This window comes from Manduca sexta, chromosome 23 (assembly GCF_014839805.1).
Source record: "Manduca sexta isolate Smith_Timp_Sample1 chromosome 23, JHU_Msex_v1.0, whole genome shotgun sequence".
Taxonomy (NCBI): domain Eukaryota; kingdom Metazoa; phylum Arthropoda; class Insecta; order Lepidoptera; family Sphingidae; genus Manduca; species Manduca sexta.
In genome coordinates this window covers 16,249,091-16,275,284 of record NC_051137.1, presented here as the reverse complement: position 1 = coordinate 16,275,284, position 26,194 = coordinate 16,249,091, and the positions used below count along the sequence as shown (strand labels likewise).

The following is a 26,194-nucleotide window of genomic DNA, read 5'->3' as shown; positions in this document are numbered from 1 at the left end:
TTGTCCAAAATAGCAGAATAAGGTGTATACGAGTATACTGCCCCACTGTTGGGCACGAGCCTCCTCTACCACTGAGAGGGATTATTAGGCCATAGACCACCACGCTGGCCTAGTGCGGATTGGTAGACTTCACACAACCTCAAAATTCTTATAGAGTACTTCCCAGGTATGCAAGTTTCTTCACGATGTTTTCCTTCGAAAGCAAGCAATAATTCACAAAGAATACACAAATCATTTTAGAAAAGTCAGTGGTGTGTGCCCTTGGAATTTGAACGTTCCGTTCCACTCCCAACTAGGCTATCGCCGCTTTAAATATATAATACTTAATAATAAATACTAAAACCTCTTGTTTCATGTCTTTAGAAAGACAAAACTTTAAATTATACTCAAAAAAAATTACACACTTTAAAAACGTAGTTCACGAACTCAAAAATACGATTCCCTAACACCTCAGGATCCAAGACGTAACTTATAAGTATTTTAAATGTGAAAACATTGTACACTGTCGGCCAAAATGATTGTAAAATGTCGGGCTTTCAGCCGTCGCGCCTCAGTTATACATTTCATTCTGAACCTGCATTTATTCTTTTGAATTGAAATCCTCGGCGGTAGGTGTTGACGGCGTTTGTACGAAAATGTTCAGTTATTTTTCGCACAAAATGAATAAAGGTATGCAAAAAACATCCCTGTGGCGGCTTAAAGTACCAGCATTAAAATTATTATTATATAGCCCACAAGCCTTATCAAGTAAGTTTTGCTTAGAATTGAAAATAAATAAAGATAAATAGGGCTTGAGATTGCTTCTATACTCATATTGGAAAAGACGTTAGCTTATCTTTGCCAATTCACGCCAAATGCTAGAAGTCGTTAGGCCAAAATAGGTACTCTACAAGCCAATTTAAAAATGTATAGTAGGTAATAATCTCAGTAGCTTTTAAAGCAATATTGCAAAGAGCGTTCAAGATAATGGTTCAGATTTAATTGAAAGAAATGTATGAAAACCCTTAATCTTATGTTAATAATTTATGTAACTTATTATACATGCGACAATTTATGAAGCTGTTTGAAAGTTTCTTAAAAATCCATACAGAAACAGTTGAAGGAATTTGAGTGAAATTTAGAACAAAGATAGACATACACATAGTTACATTGATGCTTTATTAGTCACATTTATTTAAGAAATATTTAAATACGCATACCAATGGACTCTTCCAAGTATTGGTTTCGTGTTAAAGGATTTTGAGCGACCAAAGTCCTCAACCTGTGATCTCTGCATTAACATTGAAGTTATTTTCTATCTCAACACGAATGGATTTTATAATTTTTAGACAGCTTTTTCCAGGATCGGAACTACAAACAACACGTACAAATATCATATCCCAAGTCAAAATATAACAATTTCAATTAAAACCGACAATCTCATATGAATGCATAGATCCAAGGGTACAGAGGAAGCAATAACAAAGGAAGTACTTCTCTAATCTAATTTTGCAATCCTTTGAGCAGTTCGCTCTGTGTAAACTGCAAAATCAATTTGCGGGATACTTTTTGCACTAAAGTTTGTACAAAGTTTCTGCGTTAGATCTAGGGATCGAACGAGCTAGCTGCCGGCTGCGGAATTTCTATTCACAAGATACAAAGTCGACTAAGGGGCGAAGTTAGAATCTAACAAAATTCTATGGAGTATATAACCTATTATAGAATGAAGTATACTGGTAAATATTGTACGGGAATATATGTTATATACTAGAACAAACGATAGTCGTAGAGGTTCCATAGACTAGCGTTGCAGTCAATATTTACCGAGTTTTCAAAGCCATAACACCTACTTCTTAGTGACTAAAGCGGCTCTTTAAAATTCAATGTTTTTGCCAGTGATGCTACTATGTACAGACATCGTGCTTTCCTTCAAGCGAACGACTTGCTTATCTCTTAATATTATAAAATCAAATAGTATAGTAACTGGATATCAAACATCTATACATATTATAAAATAAAGTGCCCGTCTCTGTCTGTATGTATGTTATCAATTTTCTCAAAATCTACTAAACGTATTTTTATGAAATGTGGTAAGGAGATAGTTTAAGACCCTGGAAATGTTATAGTCTACTTTCTATTCCGGGAAAATATATAGCAGGAATTTTATCCCGGAAAACTCCTTCAAAACATTCAAAAGCTAATAGATAAGACCTTCATCCTTTTATTTACACCAAACATAAAACGAACATATTATTACGTCCCCTGTCACTCGACTTCATAAAGGCTAAATGTCAAAACATAAATTAGAACCATTTTTTCTGTCCCCAAGTGTATGGGGTCTGTGGGAGGCGACCCGAAGGATAATGCTGGAGCCGAAACAGCTTTGCGGCCATAACTAACTTGAAGCATTGCTCCCGTGGGACCAGGGCTACCAGAATTGTGAGCATGATAAATTATTATAGAAATCTATCATTTTGGAGCTGGCTGGATTTTCAATATAAAATATAATCTGTGGTAATATTGTAGAGGAATCATAAGTTTGAATGAATGGAATTTCTATTTTTTATTTTTATTTGTAGGGACAATAAACGGTTACATGTTAAGGGATATTAAAAAGTAATCTTAATCTAATTGTATATACAAACATATAACCCGCACCATTATACAGATATTGACATAATATAGAATTAGGAATACAATTATACAATTATGAACAGACGAGCCCTCACGAAATCATCTCCAACAACTTGAGAATAAAAAAATTTTTAAACTTTAAGTTGGATTCAGAGAAAATATCAGTGGTTATAAAGTGTGTGTGGGAATATTATTAATCCGTTCCTAAATTGTTCGTTAATATGAATAAATTGTAATTATTATCCCGGGCTACGCAAGCAAAATCCAATAACAAAAAGATCTTAAATCTTGTATTAAACAACCGATTATAACAAATTATTAGCATTTACGAAAATTTCCTTCAACAAACCGAAACTCTGCCAACGAACGCTATAGAAATCCGAGCCAAACAAAATACAATTTAATTATTTCACAATTGAATCCAACTTTGAATTGACACGGAAAATGTTTACAAGTGAAAGTTTTTGGGACGCGCCCCGTCGTTTCGACCGATTGTTGGAGGGGCAACCCTAATTGCTCGGGTGAACTGCGGAAATAGCGATGGCACCCCTGTTCGTGGCACAATGTAAAGAACACTGAACGTTTTCAAATCTTTATTACTGAAATACCTGTGTTTGTTTAAGGTGTTGTTTACACGATCGCGTTGCCGCGTTTTCGGATTCTTTTTTTGTTTTTTCCGGAAATATAACATGAATTATATATAATTAAAGGCTTTAGTGAACATTTAAGCAACCAATGACTACGACTGCTTTGATTAGTAAAATCACTGATAAACCTATTATGGAATTTCTTGTATAAAATTTGGCATTACTTACTTCATAATAAGTAATACTAATTGGTACTTAGTTACATTAACAGCACTCTGTATTTTTTAGTTGATACGATAATAATAAATGCTCTAATTGCCTCAATATTCTTATCGGTAGCATAACATTTTATGATACAAATCGAAACTGAAACGCATTAGTCGAAGTATTGTGTAGCATTATAGTTAAATAATACGGCGTAAGGCACCTGAGTGCAATCATTACCAAAGGGATATTGAAAAGCCACATTTCCCCTTTACCATTAAGGAAGCGTATCGAAAGGTCACGAACCTCGATTAGGGTTGTACGTTCGTGTGAAATATGGATGAAACGAATTTCATGTTTCTATTGTGTTTTTATATTTACTTCCTCATCTCTTATATCAGTTGCCCATATCACTCTTCGATATGGGATAAGTGAAAAACACTTTTAAGTATATTATTAATTGTCTTCGGCTGCCAGCCCCTACCGGAATATCTTGTACCGAGTAAATTAAAAACACAAAGTATTATTTTAACTGGTATTCGAACTCAGGACTTGCTGATCCATAACTCAAATTGCAACCCAAACGACAAAGTAGCATAGTACACTTCCTAATAAACATTATTTACGGGTTACTGATTGAAAAAGTTTTTAGTTACGCCTTTAACATTCATAAACCAATCCGTCTTTCCGGTAAAAAACATGTGTACTACACCTAACAAACTCAAAATACGCATAGCAACACCAACTAAACTAGCAAATCGCGAGTTGACGAGGGAATAAACAAGTTTAATTATTGCAAACGATGCCACGACCCATATAAGTACTCGAGGCTCGGTCTTTGACATTTACTTTTAAAACTATTCCTTTATGGAATACGTGTGCCATATCTGAATGACATTTGAATGTAGAATCCCTTGAGGATTAACTTTTTATTGCCCTTAGCTAATTTTATTAAAAATATTGTATTATTTGTATTATTGTATATTAAAATTTCGTCATATTAAATTTTAAAGGCCGAAATATCCATGATTATTAATTATTTTTACGTTTTTCTTTCAACTGCGAGAACTAATCACTAACTAGACGTGAATTTAAATTCTTTACTTGCCAATACTTGTTTAGTAACCCAGATTAAAGCCGAAACAAAATGTATGAAAATGGACCTTGAGGTATCGCCTTAAAGAACTTTTATTATTTAATGTCTCATGTTACTATGTCTTTATGTATTTATGTCTTCATGTGTGTGTGTGTGTGCGTGCGTGTGCGAGCCTCCGCCTATCAAAGATATAATTTTCAAAATACTTATGTATTTTAGAAACGAACCGTTTTTTTTCCACACAATAATGTAGTATGTTTTTAAACATTGTGTATAACACTGAAGCCTTTTTTTATTATTCATTTATTTACTAGGTACCTATTTTACGAGTATATGAATGAACAGCAATAAAAAACAATTTAATTTTTTCTCTGTATCATACGCTGCTTTTCCCTTAAACTGTTTTTGAAAAGAGAATCACCAGAATTTCTTACCTGTTTTTTCTCTGATGATAACGGCTTTCTGAACTGATGGTAAAGTATTGACCGAATCTTAATAATTTATAACATTTTACGGGTTCAAGTATTTTTTTTCATTTCATTGTAGAGAATGCAGTATATTGAAGAGTTTAATAGTTCCGAATGGTGTGACAGTGAGCGGAGTGTCAGAATCCCTCAGGACTACGGGCTACGGCTTAGTACCAACTTTGATTTTACTATCTATACATTACGTACTATATGTACGATATATTAAGTACTGTTATTTCTAGTTATGCCAATGACAATGTGCGGAATTTTATTTGCATTATCTATACTAATAAAATATCGCCTCTTTGAAATGGCAGCATTATGTAGACTGGGAGGTCATAAGATCGACTCCAAAGTTAGGTAGCTAATGCACTTATTGGATGCCGCAATGAGCATTGACGTCAGGCAGTCCTTACGACAAATAGTCTTCAAATTATGATTTTATTTATCGAATTACATACTTAATATTCCATACGTAAGTTGTTTTCTATAATTATTTTAGATCACTCCTTATTGACATATTCCCATATAAAATTTACTTACATTAAAAAAAAAAATCAAATGAACGTTGGAATCGTCTAAACTAAATCATAGCTAAAAAAAAGTAGATATTTATTAGTCTGGAATGTAGCCAAACTGCCGTCTGCCCGCGATGCGCAGTCTATTTCATGCAACACGCGATCAGAATATGTCTCTACTTACAATCTCTCACGTTTATAGAATTAATAGTTAGTCTGAAATGATAAACTCCGATATATTCGTTATTTTATAACTATTGAAATAAAAGGTTTTTATCGCAGTGTTTTTTGTGTTTTAATTTTGTCCCGACGTTTCGAAGACTTTTCAACCTTCATAGTCACTATGATCCGTGAAAAAATTAAATACAAACACTGCGAAAATATTCGAAATCTAATTTTATTTTGATGTCTAACAATCGCATAAATGTAACCATTTTAAAACCATCACTCCGTCCAATACAATAATTATTTTGGCTGTAAGGTTTTCTACCTTCGTCTATAATCTTGTATTTAAAAAGAAGCACCTGTTGTCGAGTTTTTGAACGCTCCTTAGGATTTATTAATATTTTTAAATTTAGAATTATATCCACGTTTTATTTTATTTTTTTATTTATAAATAAATAAATGGCTATCAAATGCTGGCACATTGGACAATATTTGACTATAACATTATATATTTAGACATTATAAAAACTGTTTTAAAATAACAAAACGTAATTAATATGTCTAGGTACTACTTGCAATGATATCAACAGAAAAACAAAATTATCAAAACGGAAACCAATGTGTGAACATAAAGTCCTTTAAAAGGAAAATCGTGTTAATTATATAAACTTACTTTACGGATATTATAACTGGAACAGATGTTGAAAACATTTGGCAAGTAAGTGATAAATAGTTCACAATCGCCAACCTAGGATGAGTCGGGTAATTGCTTGAAGAAAAAAGGAGCAAAACCTTTGGTCCATAACAAATACTTTATACGAAAGTTTATAAGTCAATAGAGTTAACTTAATATATTTATACCTATTGATATTATTATAACCTATTATTTGGCTGCCTCAGTGGCGTAGTTATCATGCATATGAGATACGATCACGAATACCGCGCCTAGGTCCTGGGTTCGAATTCCGGATCAGCCCAAAGATTTTTGTATTGAATTTTCCATCTTAAAAAAGATGCACAGTCGCAACTCGGAGTCGATATATTGGACCCCACTCCACTTACCATCAGGTGCAGTGGAGGCACTTTACATAAATCGTTTAAAAAAAAATCGAGTGTATGGACAGTTATAGCTATCTATATATATAAAAATGAATCCCTACTTCCCTTGGTCGCGCCATCACGCGTGAACGGCTGGACCGATTTCACTATTTTTTTTATTGTGTTTGTTATTGTCAGTAGAAAGTTCTTATGAAAGAAAAAAATAAAAAAATTGCGCGGAAAATTTGAAAATTTCAGAAAACTTAACGACAATATTAGTTATACATAACTGTCAGTGGTTTGAAATAACTGTCAGCGATCGACAGAATGCGCGCGTGCATACATAGTTAAGACAGGACAACGTCTGTCGGCTCAACTAGTCCATATATAAAACAGTACGGAGCATCCACAAGCTGGTTAAAGCACATATTTTGTGTTTTGTCACTCAAGAGGGCGAACCTCTTAACCCGATTCTTGAAGTCTTTGAAGCTCTAAGATTTCACAAGTTCGTTCCACTTTGGTCCTTATTCAATCCTTTAATTCTTATACTGTCTATGGAAACCAGACATCTTTAATAACTAGATTTACATTAAAGTCAAATCATTTTATTCTTTACCCACAGAAAGCAGTGTTTTTATCTGGCTACGATAAAGTGACCCTCTGCACCTAATGCTAAATGAAATAGGGTTAGATGGTGCCGACGGACGACAGATGATACATCTTGGGGCCTTGCCAGTCGACACAATTATGCCGGCCTATTTGAAACCAAGTATACACAGAATGATCTCGAAACGCAACGTAAATATGAGGACACAGTTTCCTCTACGACTGAGATGTTTGAGAATTTAGTCCACCACGATGGACAAGTGCGGGTTGTCAAACCTCATATCTCTGCTGACAATTCTTCTGTATTTGCAGTCTTCTCGTAATGTTTCCTTCACCACCAAAGGGAAACATGTAAGACGCAGATAAAATATTTATCAATATTTCGCCAATAAATTATACTGTTTTAATTTTTGAATATACTCATACCTACATAAAATTTATTCAAAAGAAAGCATAAATAAAAACCTATTCCCTATTGATAAAGGATATACACAAAAAACACAACTAAGCCACAAAATCAAATAATAATTCACGAAACTAATTTATCTCATACATTGTACTGTTATCTCGATCGGTACAAATTTGTAATGACTTCCATTGTTGCCACGAGACTTATCGTAGAGATGTGGCTATTGTTATCGATAAATATCCGCGGATTCGCATCGCTGCGAGCGATTAATGCGAGAAATAAAAACTTTCCTATTGCGGGAGAGACGCTGGACCTTGAAATGCTGAATAAACGTTTTCTGTAATTCTTATAACAGTATACAAGTATATATATATTTATAAGAATACATTATAGTTTTAATAGTGAAGGGAGACATCGTAAGAAAACCTACATCCTTGAGAATTCTAGACAGGTTTGTCCTAGGGACTAGTGGAGAAGCGTCCGTACAACCCGATTTCTATCGGCTTCCCTTTTAAGTTTTTTTTTGTTTTCTGTTAAATTGGCCGCGACATGTTAACTAAAGCATTTTTTTTGCCTCGGGTTCCTTTTGAAAAACTTCACCCTTCGCTACTACTAGGGTCAGTAATACAGCTGATATTATAAATACTATATGTACATGTTATACACATATATATTATATTTATGAGTATTCAAGTATATTTATGAATATAATTGATAAATTAAGTGCAATAAAAAAATAATTTATCACAATGATAACACATGTCCAGTCCACAATAATATTAATACACAGTGACTTTGTTCGCAATATACTGTGTAACGTAATATTGTATGTAAGATATTTATCTACAGAATTAGACTTCTGCATAATACGTAGACCGAATCCTTGTTGTTTTAGAAAAAAACATTTTATCTCGAGAAATTCCATGTTTTAGGAATACGTGTGGTAATAAGTGCGGTTAGACGAAGTTAACTTACAAAATACGAATTCAACAAGATTGATAAATCATGTAAAATAAGAATTGCTCAGTATTGTGTGCATTCAAAACTCACCAGTTGATTGCAAAATATTTTATTTTTTTATTCCCTTGGTAGGCAAACCTATAATATCCTATAATAAGTTAATGTTAATTAAGGTTAATGGGCTCTTTAATGTGAGAATTTAACACACTTCACTCATAGGATTAACAATAGCAATATAACCAATTCTTTTAAAAATAAATCTACGAATTCGCATCATTCGGACCCTTTCACAGATCCCCAATTCTATGGTTTATCCGCAATTTGTTTTGCGAGCGTCTGATCGGATATATGAATAAGGGTCATACGGATATTTAATTTAAAATATATCCGCTCGTCCGTGTTACAAAATGAAAATTAGAGCCTAGAATGTAATTAAAACCTGTATATAAATTAAACCAGATTTATCATGTACTAGCGACCCGCTCTGGCTTCGCACGGGTATAAAATAACAAAATAACAGTATTTCTCCACTATTTAATGGATGTTATTAAACATATAAACCTTCCTCTTGAATCACTCTATCTATTAAAAAAAACCGCATCAAAATCCGTTGCGTAGTTTTAAAGATTTAAGCATACAAAGGGACATAGGGACAGAGAAAGCGACTTTGTTTTATTCTATGTAGCGATTAAACTTGAAATACGTGTTGTGCTGACTTCACATACTTGAGGGTTAAAAGCAGATGGAAAAAGAAGACCTGATGAAGATTTTTTTTGTCACATCCAACAATATAAGAGATTAGTCAATGAGAACCTATTAAATTGAATGGAGCGATTAAATTGATTAACAAAGTGCGATGCTATTTTTACTCCTGTTGAGATAAGGCCTTCCTTTTCCTTTGAATGTAAACTGTAAAGCGAGGACTATTTTCGAAACACACTATCCCATATTAAGATATTTAAAAATACTCGACATGGATCTCTGGACGTAATAATTGTGGCCTTTGTGGATTAAAAATAGCGGCATCAAAACTAACGAAACAATCATAAACGACGATATTTATCATTGAGAAATAATACATTGTCATAAAATATAAAAATCTATACAATATCCATTTTTTACACACGCAATATAATAATGAGTTGAAAATGAATCAAATTTCAAATGATGATATACTTAGTTTTCCTTGCGATTATAGTATTATTTATAAAAACAGAGCACTTAACTTTCACTTTTCATATCTAAGCAAAAGATTTATCCTTCAATCCTTCTATATTTAGAGAAGCAAGCATCGCGCCCACATTCGAATATGAATAAACCTTATGTTAATAACATTAAATTATATTTGCTTTAATAAATAAGAAATTCCCACTCAATATTTAATTCACTCGTATAGGTCCATAAAACAATATCCACCATGAAGAATAAAGGAGGCAATTTTCTTTCAAAATTGTTGTTTACCGAACATTATACTTTCGTAAGAAGTCGTTAAAAGTCGGAAACGAGGAAATAACACGAACAAATGCGTACAAACGACGTAATGCGAATACGAAGGAATTTATATCAAAACAAATGTAGACATGTAGAGATGGCGGGCTAAAGTTTCATAACAAAGTTTGGCGACATTTTTGGGAAACTAAAATTGTAGTACTTAGAGGTAACTCTGATTTATTCTTTCATGACGAGGCTGTTTACTTTTATCGAAGACAATAAAAAATGGTAAGTAAACAAATTAATAATACTAATAAAGAAATATTAATGTTTTAAAATAGTTTAAAAATCAACAAAAAACCGTAGTGTAGGGAATAAGTCGAGTCCAAAATCTATCTAAAAATAGATGGTGTATGTCATTTTGTCATCCGAGCAAAGTTTCCTTTACAGTGTGTTATAAAATACAGTCAAAAATAATTTTAAATATACTAATAAACTGAACGCATAATAATATTTTCAAAGAAAATTTCAAACACAAATACAAAAAAAGCTTACAAAAACATAACTCTTACCGACAGTAAGTCCTACGAAAAGAAAAAACACCACAAAACGTAAAAACACGTCCCAAAATAACATCACGGGGATATGAACATTTTTTATATACACGGAAAACTCACTGCGCTCAGCACGTGCTTCCTTGACACGCGGGTGACAACCTTTCGAAATACGAATCCGCACGCGGCGACCAACGAAGAGCGAATATCGTAAATTATCAACCGAAACGTTCTGAAGCGCACAGAAGCCCTTTTGTTACCAGCGATAATATCACTCTCCATCAATCAAACATACACCCTATTACTATACACACAAAGTTGTAAATCTAATAACCGCTGTGAATGAAAGCTATCGCGACGCACTTGACGGGAATGTTGCCGTCACGGTCTTATGAATTGTATCCACGAGTGTAGAAAGAGATGGAAGCAAGAAAGTTGTCACATGCGCAAAGCTCCCCTGTCTGAACAACAGTGAAAATAACCTCAAAATGCTTGAAAGAAGTTTTTATGCGTATCGTTTATTGTAATCGACAAGTTGAGCGCTGTTGAAGATGGTGATTTTTTATGACCACGTTTATGATAACGCCCTCAAAGTTCCAGGAAGTAAAAAAATATCTCTATGTCCATTAGTTTCTTAGTGTAAATGATTTATGAATAGAAAAAGCTTTCATGGTATTCAGTGAGTTTTAAGCCACATCACATAATTGATATTTTCGATAAGTAAGTATTTATATGTATAAAAAAAAAAGTTCCTTACCAATACACAAAGGCACCGTATCGTTCCAACGATTATCGTCGTAGCACCAAAGTAAGCGCGCCCTCTGTCGCGTATCGATGAAAACAAAGTTGACGTTACACATGTAGTGCGCCACCTCTTCGTTGCGGTACACAATGTAACCGTCAGATGGCGCTGATAGAGTAACACAGCCTATACCTATAACAAACAACAGATGGCGTTGTTACTTAGTAAGCACAAGAACATTAAAAATAGTTCCTAGGATAGTAAATAGATGGCGGTAGTACCTAATTTAAAAGTGATTTATAACATGCTATAAGTCCTACGCGAATATTTTACTACGAAAGGTGTTGTGTAAAAATATAAGTAAAAACATTTTTTTTACATTTTACGCAAGTTCTAAAAATACTAATTTCAAAGCTTTGGATGAAGACAACTTACTCATAAGTCTAATATAAAACTTACTTTTATAATGTAACAACACCCCTCTCTTAGGGTAAGCTCCCTTGGACCTCGCGTCCACCATGACCTCGACCGTACTGGTGCTGGAGGTTAGTTTCAGGGGCATGTCCACTTGCTCGCAGGAAGACAACAGGGAGTCGCCGTTGGAGTCTTGCACCGTGACGTAATCAGTACAAGTATCATCGAATGGCTCTATACCTGCAAATGTATAAAATGATTATATCAAAGAGTTTCCTTTTTTTAACAAATATTTTAATCTATTATTTTATACATACAATTTTATTCTATCAGCTACTGCTAATATGCACAAAATTCATGTCCTAGTCTAGTGGAATGTAGTACTTTGTAGACAAAGGTCACGTATTCGATCCAAACCCCAAGTCACACGGACTTTTCCAAGACACGTGTAAATTCGTTATCAATTATCATTCTCAACAGTGACCTAAGTCTATATACCTAAGATTCCTCCATAACAATATCAAAGGTTTATAACGTCTTACCCTCGGACCAGCTCGATAGATTAAGACCTAAATGTACACCGTAATACAGGCCCAGCAATAACACAATACATACACAGTCCGTAAACAAAATTTGAAATAATACTTACTCCTTAAACTAACGTCTAAGAAGGTGACGCGTATCTTCTGCTCCGGGTGGGCCCGCAACCGCCAGCGGCACGCGTCGCCTACGTAGAAGTGGGGGTACCCCGGCGTGCGAATGTATCCTTCACTCTCTTCGCCCCATTCCGCGATCTGCACCTCCCTGTTGCAGTAGTGCACGGATAACGTGTCTGGAACGGAATAATGTATTTAATAGGGGTAATCATAGACAGGGAGTTGTTTTGAAATTGGGGTAATTAAGAAAGAATATGGGGAATATAATGTTCTAAACTATAAACCTCTATCAGGCAATTATCACTTAATTGGTTTTTAACCGACTTCAAAGAAAACTGAGGTTATCAATTCGACGTGATTTTTTTTTTTGTTTGTTACCTCAGAACTCGCTCATTTATGAACTAGCAATTTTAATTAGGCACCGACTCCAAAATTGGTATCCAATATATACCTGTTATGTGAAATTATTTTTTGGTTTTGAGTGGTTTTTGAAGGCGGTTTAATTTTTTGTTAAAATTATTTTTATTAGATAGTCATAGTTAGTGAAGAACTAGTCATCCTTGGGCAAATAAACAGAAGCCACCAAGAACTTTATATGACAATGCTTTAGGAGTTTAGAACAAGATGCTCGTCGTCACAATATATAGGGTGTCAGGGAAAGATATGATAGACCCATTACACTTGATATAAAATTGATTTTAAACATTATTTTAAAAGAAGACATCTTTACTTTGGTTGTTTATATTTATTTATAGCGTTTATGTTGTTTAATTAAATTAATATAAGGTATTAATTTGCCGCGACACTTTTAGATTAATAATTCAATAAAAAACATTGTCATAGTTTAAAATCTTCAAAAAGAACAACATTTAAAAAAATATATATTTGGATTCCCGCCCGAAACTCGTGCGCCGTAAATATATGGAACGAAAGCTCAAGACCGTTTTGCTCGGAAAAGTCTTTAAGGCTTATATTTCTAAGAAAAAATTATAAAAGACCATAAAAAATCTAGTAAAGACGTTAGACGCCACAAAACCCACGCTACTCATTTCCACACGACACTAAATAAACACATTTATCTTCAACGATTCGACATTACGATATCAGTTTCGCAATAGTTTCGTTAGTTTCTTTTTTATTGCTTTGTATGACGAGACGAGCTTGCCGTTTTCCTGATGGTAAGCAATATGACCGTCCATAAACAGTAGAAACACCATCCAACACCTTGAATTTTAAAGTATTGTTCGGTATTCCACTGCGCTCGCCATCCTGAGACATGAGATGTTAAGTCTTAATATACCCAGTAGTTACACTGGCTACAATATCCTTCTAACCGGAACACAACAGTGACTTCGCGCTGCTACTTGGCAACAGAAATAGACATTGCAGTTAATTGCATAGTTTCCAATATTTATGCTGTGAAAGGGATACAAACGAAAATAATATTCAGCCAGGAATCAGTGTTAAGAGTGAAATTTATCAAAAGGTAACCCGAGAAAAAAATATATATCTTAGATAACATATCGCGACCAATTTAGCAGAAAACTAGAATTAAGCCAACTTTAATAAACCTAAAAGAGAAGCCGGTAAGAATCGTGTCGTGTGAACATTTCGCCACTGCTAGGAATATATACTAAGAACTATAATTGTTTTTTGTACGACATGTTTACTCCACATTTTCAGCCGTATAGCGACAAGTCGACCCTGAACTGCTGTAAAATTAGGCGTCTGGCCTAGAAATGTAGACAGGACGATAGTAAAGCTCGGACTACACTCACGGCACTCCAACAAAGTCCATTAATATTAAGTAACAACAAGGTTAACATGTAATCATGTATATAATCAGCCATATAAATAGCTAAACAAATTCAAAACTTCAATTCACCTATGCACTGTTGTGTTCTTGCCAAAAAAAATCATAATTATAAAAAACTTTGTAACGAAAAATTATACCACCTTCCAAAAACAGTACAAATTTTGGAGTCGGTGCCTATTAAAAATGTATTTATCTAGCTTAACCAGCAATTTTAATGATTAATGTATAATGTAAACTCTTATTCTATAAATAGACTATTTGGATTTAACAATATTTGAACGAACAAGTTCCCAACTTTTTTTTCCACAAGCACTTACCTATTTTATCGTATTTGAAAAACGATACCTTTTTTTTCTAATTTTAAGAAATTATATTTACGTTGTTTTTCTAAACTTTACGATGTGCAACTGGTCTTACTACAAACTGGAAATCACAGCGCAATGCAGGTGTTTCTATCGAGTATTTATAATATACACGTTTCCAGCATTACTGCGAAGTCGTTAAATTCCAATTCAGGTATTCTTGAATGTTTAATCATTTTTAGATATTTTTATTATAGGGAAACTGGACTGACTGATAATCCTAAATTAAATCATATTTACATTTTCCCGATAAAGGTTAGAAATGGAAAAATGTTTGCTAAATCTGTCTTTCATTGATTATTTTAATTTGAAAAATATTTTTTCTGTATTAATACTTTGATTAATTCATCAAACCAATATAGATAGTTTTCATCTTTTCACGGGTATTTTATCGAAAATCATCATTTTCGTTACTCAATGGTAATGTATGTCAATACATAAACTTTTACACTAACATTATTAACCCAAAAACGTCTGTCCGTCACGCTTTCACAGCCCCGCATTGATTTCGATGTAAAGTAAGAAATAAACTTAGACGCCAAGAAAGGACTTAACTCCTTTTTTTACACATCAAAATTACCTCGAGCAAAACCTAGTACACAAATCAATTAGCTTCCGTCCATAAGAGTCCATAATGGATTAACCAATCAAATAAAATAAATTATACTCTTAAAAAAACTTTAATACACCAAAATCACTTCGAACCAAACCGCCAGCAAAAGCTACTATTATATGACGATAAGCTTCCGTCCATAAGAATTCATAATGCATTCATAGACTAGATAAAGTAAATTGTGCTCTAAGAAGAAAAAATGTTTAAAACACTAAAATCATCGCGAGCAAAATCGCGACCGAAAGCCAATATTACAAGTCAATTAGCTTCTGCCCATAGAACTCCAAATGGATTAATAGAGCAGATAAAGTAAATTATGCTCTATCTACCAATAGCTTTGATTCAAAACAAGTCAAGGTCGATTGACGACCGAAACCACGGACGGTCTATTATTCCGAACAGCTTTGTTTGTTTAAACTTCCAAAAAGGTATTCGATATATGACCAGTGGCGACAGCCTAGTTGGTTATGGAACGGACTATTGAAACGAATGTACGCAGGTTCAAAAACCAAGGCACGCACCTCTGACTTTCTTAAAAGCACGTGTGTATTCTTTGTGAATTATCACTTGCTTTAACGGTAAATAAAAATATCGTGAGGAAACCTGCATAGCTGGGAAGTTCTTCATAAGAATTTTTAAGATATGTGTAGTTTGCCAATCCGCACTAGGCCAGTATGGTGGACTAAAGCCTTTTCAGTAGTAGAGGAGGCCCAGTAGTGGGAATGTATATAATACAGGGCTGATATTATTATTATAAAACCATCGAATCATGTAGGAAAGACGGTCGCTTTAAAATAGCTAGCTTATTTTAATTTTTATACATTTAAATGAGTCTAACATGCTGCTCGCCTGGTAACCCTTATGGCAAGCGTCACGAGTCACGATGTCGACTTTGCATTAAGAAGTACTGCGTGACACCGACACTTTAGGTGGCAGGTCATTATAAGACTTATCTCATAATGCCTAGCTTTACACTAGGCTTAATGGATTAAGGTGCCAACAAAACGGCGCGCTAACCGTAGTTTCAGAAGCTATCTGCTCGATTTTTATAAAACATATATGAAAAAATATTAAATTTCTACAAATAGCCGCGATAGTTGGTTGGTTGTAGAACGGACTGCCGAGACGAATGTCCGCAGGTTCAAATCCCAAGGGTCAAAATATGTGTGTATTCTTTGTGAATTATCGCTAGCTTTAATGGTGAAGGAAAACATCGTGAGGAAACCTGCATACCTGAGAAAATCTCTATAGGAATTTTCGAGGGAGTATGAAGTCTACCAATCCGCACTAGGCCAGTGTGGTGGACTAAGCCCTAGTCCCTCTCAGTAGTAGAGGAGACCAGCAGTGGGAATGTATATAACACAGGCCTGATATTATTATATTATTATTCTACAAAACGTTATCTAAAAGTAGTTTCTAATTAAAAAAATAAATGTCGAAACGATAACCTCCTTTTTTTGAAGTCGGTTATAGAAAATACAGTGGAATGTCCTTCAACCTACTCAAAAGTCTATAAAGACATGCCATGTCGTGCCCAATAGCCATTCAGCAGAGCGTTCGACTCGCCCACTATTTACTGTCCATTTGCCTAAAATATACGTCGACGGACATTTGCGTCGTAAATTGCCTTTGTTGCTGTATACCTGTATTGTTAGGCTGTATGCCGTGTGTCTTTGCCTGTTTAAAGGCGAACTCATTTGTTATTCTGATACTGTAAGTTCAAGGGTACACTGATAAACTAATCAGGGCATTCTCGTTATTAAACATTCAATTACCATATTGTATTATGCTAAAGACTGCCTCGGTGGCGTAGTTGTACTGAATGCGTAGTACGGCAGCGCTCTGAGGTCCTGGGTTCGAATTCCGGGTCGGGCAGTGATATTTGGGTTTTTCTGCTCAGTATCAGCTCGGAGTCTTTAATTTGTTCCCGATAAGGCGATAGGCTCGCCCTCTATCACATCATGGGGCGGAACGCACTTGGCGAAAAGTGAGTGCCCTAATTGCGCCTCTCTGCATACCCCTTCGGGGAAATTTGTGATGTTGTGTGTGTCTAGTTCGGAATTATTTGAGTTTATACACAAGAAATTATTGTAAATCTCAAAACATGCGTGCTGTTTAGACGATAAATAATATCTTAATGGATTAAAATTCTACTTATTACTCAAGCTTGTTATGTTATATTGTGTCTTGTTCCTTTACATTGTTTAAGTCAAAATAAAACATTTCTTCATTCCTTATTTCAGGGTTTTTATTCTCTCGTGACTCTTTCTCAAAATTTTCTACATGCTTCTGTTACCCCATACTCCATTTAATGAAGACTTTAATAAAGTAAACAATAGGCGAACCCCAACGGAACGAACTAATTAGGATGGAAGGGACCCCATTTGCAACCCCAAGCATTTCTTTCATTTTCTTTAGGTTCAGTGCACTTTTTATCACCCAAAAATCCTTAAGGAAATATCTGAAATATAATTAAAGGGCAGTAGTCCTCTGGGGCGAGGAAGTAGACGTGTAAGAAATATAACGGATTCGATTCTCAAAGCTGGTTTAAAACTCCTCAATTCAGGGAATATCCTTTAATTTATGATAACTTAAACAAAATAAATGAATTCGGAAGCAGTACCAGGACTTAAGGATTTTCCAATGTTATATTATTTTTGCCTTTGCCTCAAATTATTCTTAAGGGGAGAGCAATCTACAAAATAGTAACTAGTAAAAATATTGTTATATGTTAACGTTTAATGATGAAAAGGTCTAAAAACTAAACAAAATCGTTCCTGCGTATTGTTGAAAACTGTTCGCCAACCACCCATAAAAGAGGGTTACAAAAAGACTTAATATTGACGAAGCCAGGCGGATTGTTATTGAAAAAGTGTATTTAAATTTAGAGACCATTTCAATATGTATTACAAACACGTTTTTCTTCATGGAAAAAATCTGCGATCAATAGACAAAGCAATTAAGGTCATATGTCATAGTAACACGACACAAAATGACCTAACATAATTCATTCTGAAAGCACCAATGGCAAAATATTCAACCTATCATTTATATTAGTAGGAATCCGGGCGAGGTCGTATAAAAAATCAGGTCACCACAATTAGCCTAGCCTAAAGGCTAAAGGCTAAAGGCTAGGCTAATTAAACTATTTTACGAATTTTATCGCGGTTTTAATATTTTACTTTTTTCCTGACGTTTCGAAGACTGTACAGCCTGCATGGTCACGGGGGGGTTAAGTCTTCGAAACGTCGGGAGAAAAATTAAATATTAAAACCGCGATAAAATTCGTAAAATAGTTTAATTTAAATGGAAAATAGTCTTTATCCACCATCATTAAGTTGATTACTTACGCGCGAAGACTTATAGAGTGCAAATTCAATCATTTATAACATGTTTGTTGAACAATTTATAAGGATTCAGCTTTACACGATGAATACACGTTCCTTTAGCCTGACCGCTCTATCGTTCTGAAATTAACGTTGTTGTCAGTACAAAAAAATTGATCAAAATTTGAACACAACATGGCGCGGTTTTTTATTTTTCAGACTACCGTAGTGTAGTTTAGGCCGAATATGGCGTGTGCATGAGTGTATTTCTGACTGTAAGTTTGATGTTGCCGCTGCGACAAATTCTTTTACAACAGTAATGCGATTAGGGCGCGTAAAAATAAAATTACTTTTTATTGATATTTATTTTATTCAAAACTTACACAATTTTATTTTACATCTACTGTTCGAGTTACATATTAAAAGTATTATTATCAAAAAGATAATTAAGTATGTGGGTTCGTTTACTAATGTAATGTCAAAATTTTATTACCTCTCATAAAATATAAATTGATTAATATTTAATACCTATTTATTGTAGAGTTCTTATAACATACAATCGCATACTTATAAAGACACCAACACACTACACAGACAATAAACTAACCGCCACCCCCTGTATTTGTATTCCCACAGTATCTATAATCCGATGACAATAGAATCGATCTGAACTACTTCATCTGCAAAGCCGTTGTACAAACACTGTCGAGTACACATTAAGATTGCTCTATTATGGGTTCAGAGAATGTCAATATAATAAATCTTCACGTACGATGGCATTGTTATCTCTTTATAATAGAAAAGTATGGCATATTTGAGGTTTTCCATAAAATATTCTTAATAAGATCATGTGATTTCTAAGAGAAAGTTTGCCACTCGATCTGGAAAGGAAAGGAATTAAATTTGCCGTTCTAGGGATGTTATCCTATATTGTTACAACAAATATCATAATATTGGTTGGGTTATTGGATCAACATAATAAAAAAAAATCATGATTCCTGAGAAGGTTGTGCAGTCATGTGAAAATTTAAATTAATTTATTCTCTATATCTATGCTCTAAACAATAATAAAAAAACAATATTTTTTTTCTCCCCTCTCTTTATCATGTACGTAGTCCTTATCTTAAACTGATGTTGAAAAGAGCAACACCAGAGTTTCTTACCCGTTCTTGTTTGGTGAGAACTGCTTTCCGAACTGTTGGTAGAGGTAATATTGACGGAATCTAAATAATTTATAACATTTTACAGATTCAAATAAATCATTTTGTTTCATTTTAACAATGTCACTAAGAGACACAACAGGAAAGGTAGCAATCCACTACAATTTATATTGCCCTACTGGTATTGCCTTAGTCGAGCCGATCAAACCAACCAATCTGCCACAAACGTTAGCCTATCTCTGTTATTCTCTTTCAAGTATCTAATTCTATGTTGTAGCGATTCGCAAACATCTGACCAATTTCATAAAATCCCTAAATCCAAACCACATTTGAGATAACCAGCTTAACGGCCGCAATGGCTTATTAAAGATTTTATCGCACGAAGAATTAAACTTCTATCCATTTACATTTATTTCAAATGTTCTTCATAAATGGCTGCCTAGAGACCAATTAAATGGGGGATATAATCTTGTGCTGAATACTAGGTAAGGCAATTAAAAATATTGTTAAACCTATTTTTTAAATTATCCTTTTAAATCATAATGATGTTCATTTATCAAATTTGTAGGTTCATAATTATCTTAAATGGTTATGTCCACACTAGGCTATGCCAGTTTCGTAAACAACAGTTTTAATTTCACATATATGTTTTAATAAATCATATATAAAAATAATTATTATTCTAAAATGTCTGTTTGTGTGTTATGTAATGTTTATATAATATTATAAACTTATCAAATTATTCATGTATTTTCAAGAACCTCTATATCGTTGCAATAACCGTAAATGTATTATAATATAATAACGAGTTTCCATTATTTCAATTCCGTTATCAAAATAATACAACAAGGAACCCAAAATTCTTAACAGACGAAGCTTTAAAAAAATTGTAATTTGTTAAATTCAGAAAGGTCTAAGGCATTCGCATCAAAATTGCCAGACGAAACTATCTGGCAATCTGGATAACATAACGTGTGCCAAATCCAAAAGTTGCCAGTCCAATTCCGAACGTAAACGTGAACAACAAGCCCTCATTGAATTCGGAAAATCCTTTCCAGATGTTATCTGGAAGAACTAAAGGGACTTGGGAAACGATTTTAACTTGGCTTATACGATCTAGCTTAATATAAACTAACATGTGCAAAAGTAGTCTTTATTCATCCCAATTTCAATACATCTGGAATCTTCTCTATCTACATGGTATATCATGGTTCATGTAGTTTACAAATTTCAAAAAGTATTAGGTATTATATTGTTTTGCTTATAATGAGATAGAAAGTGAAACCCAATTCTACAAAATCTAATCTCTATTTCATGAATAGCTGGGAACCGTGAATATAAACTCAATTGTAGACAGTAAAACACACAAATGATATAAAACATGCAATAAAATTGTCGGAACAAGCCAAAAACTTTAGCATTTATTATTTGCAACGGACCGAAACGCGTAAAATAAAATAACAAGGGTGATTTATGGCGCCATTGTAATGCCAATCACCAATCGATCGTGTAACGCACGCCTTACTAACAATAAGTTTTTTTGCGATAAACATAAAGTTGGGGCTGATATAAAATTAGAAAAAATAGTCACAAGCAAAGCACATTGCAAGTATTATGCTCGCGAAATTAAGTTTGTTGTTGATATTAATGATTTTGTTTCAAAAATCGAACTTCAACAAAATTCTTAATTTAAAAATAATTGAATATAAATGTTACTAATTTCCAATCATACCAAAGAACATTAAGAAAATGGCGGATCTAAAAAAATATTTGATTTTTGTTAAACAATAAACGAAGTTATTTCTGTGGTATTTCTTCAACCGTTATAATATTGTATTCCATAATAAATGGACCTATTATAGCCTCCCTCGAGATATTAGCTACAATAAAAATGGGTTCATTACGTTAGTATGATATCAATATATCGGAAGCCATTACGTATTTATATAAATGATAAATTACCCACAATGAGATAGTAAAATAGAAACATAAATTATGCGAATCAATGAGTGTGATTGCCAGATTTATTTATCTATTTACTAAAATGTTCTTTATTTACTAATATTGTTTTTTAGAACATTTTTAGTTAATTGCAACTCGTGTTACATGCAGATTGGAATAGTTAAAACACACTGCGAGAAAAAGCAACTCTACTTCCCAGCCCCAAACATAGGCCATACACATTATCGCTTCTATTCAAAAGTCTAACTTCGTATTGTATTTATAAATCTTCAAATTCAGACAATAGATCGCTGCTTTGTAACCGTAACTACCCGTTATTTACAAATGCGTCGTAAATTTTAAATTCCCTAAAATCCCACAAACGCACGTGACCAAAATGTTTGTTGCCAGACTCCATTAACTGCTCCCAACTTTGTGGAAAATTCACATTTCGGGGTGACCGTGTCAATGGTACGGTAAACATGTGCGCCAGTGTTGTTTGAACTCCCTCGCCCCCGGCGCTGGTAGACAGCATTATTAACTATAGGTATTAAAAAGAGAGTGAAAGGTCTTCGTAAATTGGTGATTGTATACAATAGGACAGGGGCACGTGTTATTCCCAAAAGGGAATCGCAACGCTGTTACAATTTATTTGCGTCGTCGGAGTTTTATGGGTTCAGTTGTTTGATGAAAAGTCTATTTGACGCGTGAATTTTTGATATATTTATAGTGGATTCCTCAGTATCAAAGAGAAAGTTTGGAAATATGTTTGGATGTTTTTTTAGAAATAAACGTATGAATTTCTGAATGAATATGAACAAAATTTGGCACACTGAGAAACATGTTTTTGATTAACATATAAGGTACTTTTGACATCCAAAATATACATGATAAAATTTATATTAAGAGAAAGATATTTCGCAACGACTAATCTGCGACAAAGGCCTACACTAAAATAAATGTTAATAATTCTAATATGTACATTTTACTTCCTTTCTTAAATCAAAATATATCAAGGTGCCTTGTGAAATTTTTTATATTTAATTCAAACTGTAAAAAACAATTGATGTTTATGAATGGCGTTAACCAGTAAGTCAGCCCATTACCATACAAAAAAGAAACAATAATACCGAACAAAGCTCCGTTGAGTCAAATCAGAAAATTTAAAAATTTACATAACTTGAAGATTATCTGCGACATTGTTCGTGTAAACGGCTGTCACTCCGGGTTAAGATGGAGGAAATAGAATTTACTAAGTTCTAATTCGAGCTGTGAAGAGAATTAAAAGTAAATTGTTGTCCCATTAGAGACCGTGTGAATTATTATTAATTGCATCTTGTTAGACATCTGTTGGGTTCAAGATGAAATTGCGGGCTTTGACGACAATTAAATCATAGCCATTCAATTTAATTAATATTTTTGGTTGCATTATATCATTTTGGTTATTTTTTATTATTTGAATATTTGAAGGCGAACAGCAAGTTATTTATGTTTTAATTATTATATTCATAAAGTTAATTTTAGCTTGCATTTTTGGATAGGAAAACATAAAAGATGAATCCCTCCAAAACTCTCAAGGATCAATACATTTGTACCAATTAGCTAAACAATAATAGATATCAACCCTGAAACTAAATTGACACCAGCACAGACCTATCACTGTATCAAACACATCAAATCTGCCATTTAGTAGTCTTATTATTTAATAAATTTATTTTCTACAATAATATAAATTTCGGCATGTTCGCGAAACTTTTTTTGGGACTGCAATGTACGACATATGGCGTTGTAAATTGATGGGCATATAAGAGACGCATCTGCGGCATGAGGCGATAGCTAAATCGATTTCACGCCTTCTAACTGCGGTGTCCATAACTGGGGAACGGGTCATAAATGGCCTTAAAATTAATTAAATTATTGTAATCGATTTAATTGAATATTTTGTTATTGCAATATCGATTTTGCATAATTAATTTAGTTAATTAATTACGAAGTTTTGAATTTCGAAGTTCATAGCTTAAATAAATCAATGTCGTTTTTATAACATTTTACATTATAGATATAATACACTTCTACGCTATTATAAATCTATCAGAGGTTGTAAATTTGTGATTTTATTGTTATTCATAATAACATTGTCATAATAAATTTTCCAGTTTTAAACCAAACTATTGATATTGATGATTGGTAAAATTACCATCAGAAGCCATAATTTATGACATGTGGTATGATGTATTAATAAGTGGTATCGATATTCAACTTGATTTTAAGCCTAGTTTACTGGACTTTCGTTTAACATTGTTAGTCACATTATATTCCGACGGCCCCTACGTAAAGTATTGCATCTGCAAAATGCAGTGGAATAAACATCGCTTGTTTAGTATTAATTACCATGGCGATAAGCACTTCGATCCTTATTGTCTTAAATAAATGCAGTTCATTTTAATAAGGAATTGAATCTGCAAAATTCAATTTTGCAGATTCTATACTATACGTAGGGACCGTCGATTTACTTTGTAAATGTTGTGTATACCTATAAGTGACATGCATATCAGTCAATTGTCAACACGCAATGTTTTTTTAGATTTAAGGATATGTATGCTCTTGGTGTACCTTATTAAATAAAAAAAAATACATAAAGATCAAAATCTGAGCAGTCGTATTATTGCACGTAATCGTACTGTTTTAATCAAAGACATTAAAAAGTATAATTACATATAAACCGGGCATCAGGACGAAATTTGAGCGCCAAAAGTTCTTACCAATTGGTAATAAGTCGTCTTATTTGAAATGTTCGTGTGACAAGATGGTACAAAGTCCTTAAATATTAATACAAAAATAACAAAATTACAGAAAATATGTTAATATGCCCATTAAAAACGTGCAAATCAGGATATGGAAAAGATATGAATTATTTACATTGGTGTTTTGCTATTTTAAGGTAGGTTTTTTTTTCTTTTTAATGACGAGACAAGCTTGCCTTTCGCCTGATGGTAAGCGATACGACCTCCCATAAACAGTAGAAACACCATCCAACACCTTGAATTACAAAGTATTGTTTGGTATTTCACTGCGCTCGCCATCCTGAGATATGCGATGTTAATTCTTTTTACGTCCAGTAGTTACACTGGCTACAATGTCCTTCAAACCGGAACACAACAATGACTTCACACTGTTACTTGGTGGCAGAAATAAACATTGCGGTGGTACCTACCCAGGCGGACTCTCACATATGAGAGACCTACCACCAGTAAGCGATGAGATTAGATTAAACAATTAGATTGAGTAAAAATCGCATGAGAACAGTTTTTGTATGGCAATCTTCCCAATGACCGCTTTATATAACCTTAAAACACTTTAGTTTTAATAAATGTTCAAATTATAATAACACCTTTATAGTTATCATATCATATTTTTTTATTCACCTAACTGGCTCTGTTCTTTGGGACAGTTTTGCAAACATCAAGTAAGGTGGATACATTATAAACTTCTTGGCATAGATATATAGAAAAAAAGGATGTCAGAATTCAGATGACAACAAAGTAGAAACAAGTAACAACACCGAAGAACAACATCCTTATCGTACATTGACGTATATTCTATAGACACGAACGTCCATATAAACTATTTGTTCAAATCTGAACTAAAATGGCAGCCAAAACGTCACTATTATAACCTGTTTATTCACTTGAAAAAAAAATAATTTTACTTGTTTGACTAATAATTTTTATTCAAATCCAGGTTTACACTTAGACTCAAGTTCTTATTTCATGAACGCCACACCGTACACAGCCACAAGCTGTCAATATTGACCATACTAAAGTCAGTTTGAATGAATTGCAGTTCAATTCAGTTGAACACAGTGAATGTAAACGCCAAATCTAGTACGTAGTACATATATATCCATATAATCGTATCATAAAAGACAAACTGTAGAAACAGCTTACCGTCAAAACAAGCGTATTTTAAATAGACGACCCCGTCGCCCAGGTCTTCGAAGGAGGGTAGTCTTCCGATAACAAGAAGTTGCAATGATTCACACCCGTACATCTGAAACAATGAATATTACAAATTTAAAGGTGTTGTTGACAATGCAGCTAGGTGAAGTTGACCCTTGACTTCTGACAATTCGAATTGAAAAAAAAACGCTTATTGTAACACGAACTACAGTTAGTGTGTGTGTTATGTGCGTGTATTTATTTTATTTTACTTATAAGGTGAGAGTAATAAAGAGATATCTATTTATCTTAGAAGATTTAAGTATATTGTCCTATATCATGGTATGTGAGTAAATTCGGCGAACTATTAATATTGGCTACATTACCATTAACTCTTCAAAGTGGCGCGGCGCTGGTAATTTGCACAATACTAAGGACCTAAGTCGTTATATTGATTGTGTTTAATCGCGCAGGTTGAAATTATAAAATACTTTTAGTGTTGGATAGCCCATTTATCGAGGAAGGCTATAGGCATATAGGTTGTATGACATCACGCTATGACCAATACAAGCGGAGCA

General features: G+C 33.6%; 1 protein-coding gene across 2 annotated transcripts in view; it reads right to left on the bottom strand.

Annotated features, from left to right (window-relative positions):
- LOC115449629 overlaps positions 1 to 25,729 on the bottom strand; it is a 34,283-nt gene extending 8,554 nt beyond the window's left edge. The window contains exons 1-4 of one of the 2 annotated variants that reach the window (XM_037442025.1): positions 25,626 to 25,729; positions 12,454 to 12,636; positions 11,850 to 12,044; positions 11,406 to 11,582 (exon numbers count right to left, since the gene is read on the bottom strand). In XM_037442025.1, coding sequence (XP_037297922.1) covers positions 11,406 to 11,582; positions 11,850 to 12,044; positions 12,454 to 12,636; positions 25,626 to 25,728 — 658 coding nt within the window. In that variant the 5' untranslated portion in view covers position 25,729. Of the gene's footprint in view, positions 1 to 10,771; positions 10,912 to 11,405; positions 11,583 to 11,849; positions 12,045 to 12,453; positions 12,637 to 25,625 lie in introns of those variants that run through there. The other variant, XR_005112850.1, reaches the window with a different exon arrangement.
- Between the last annotated feature and the right edge of the window lie 465 nt (positions 25,730 to 26,194).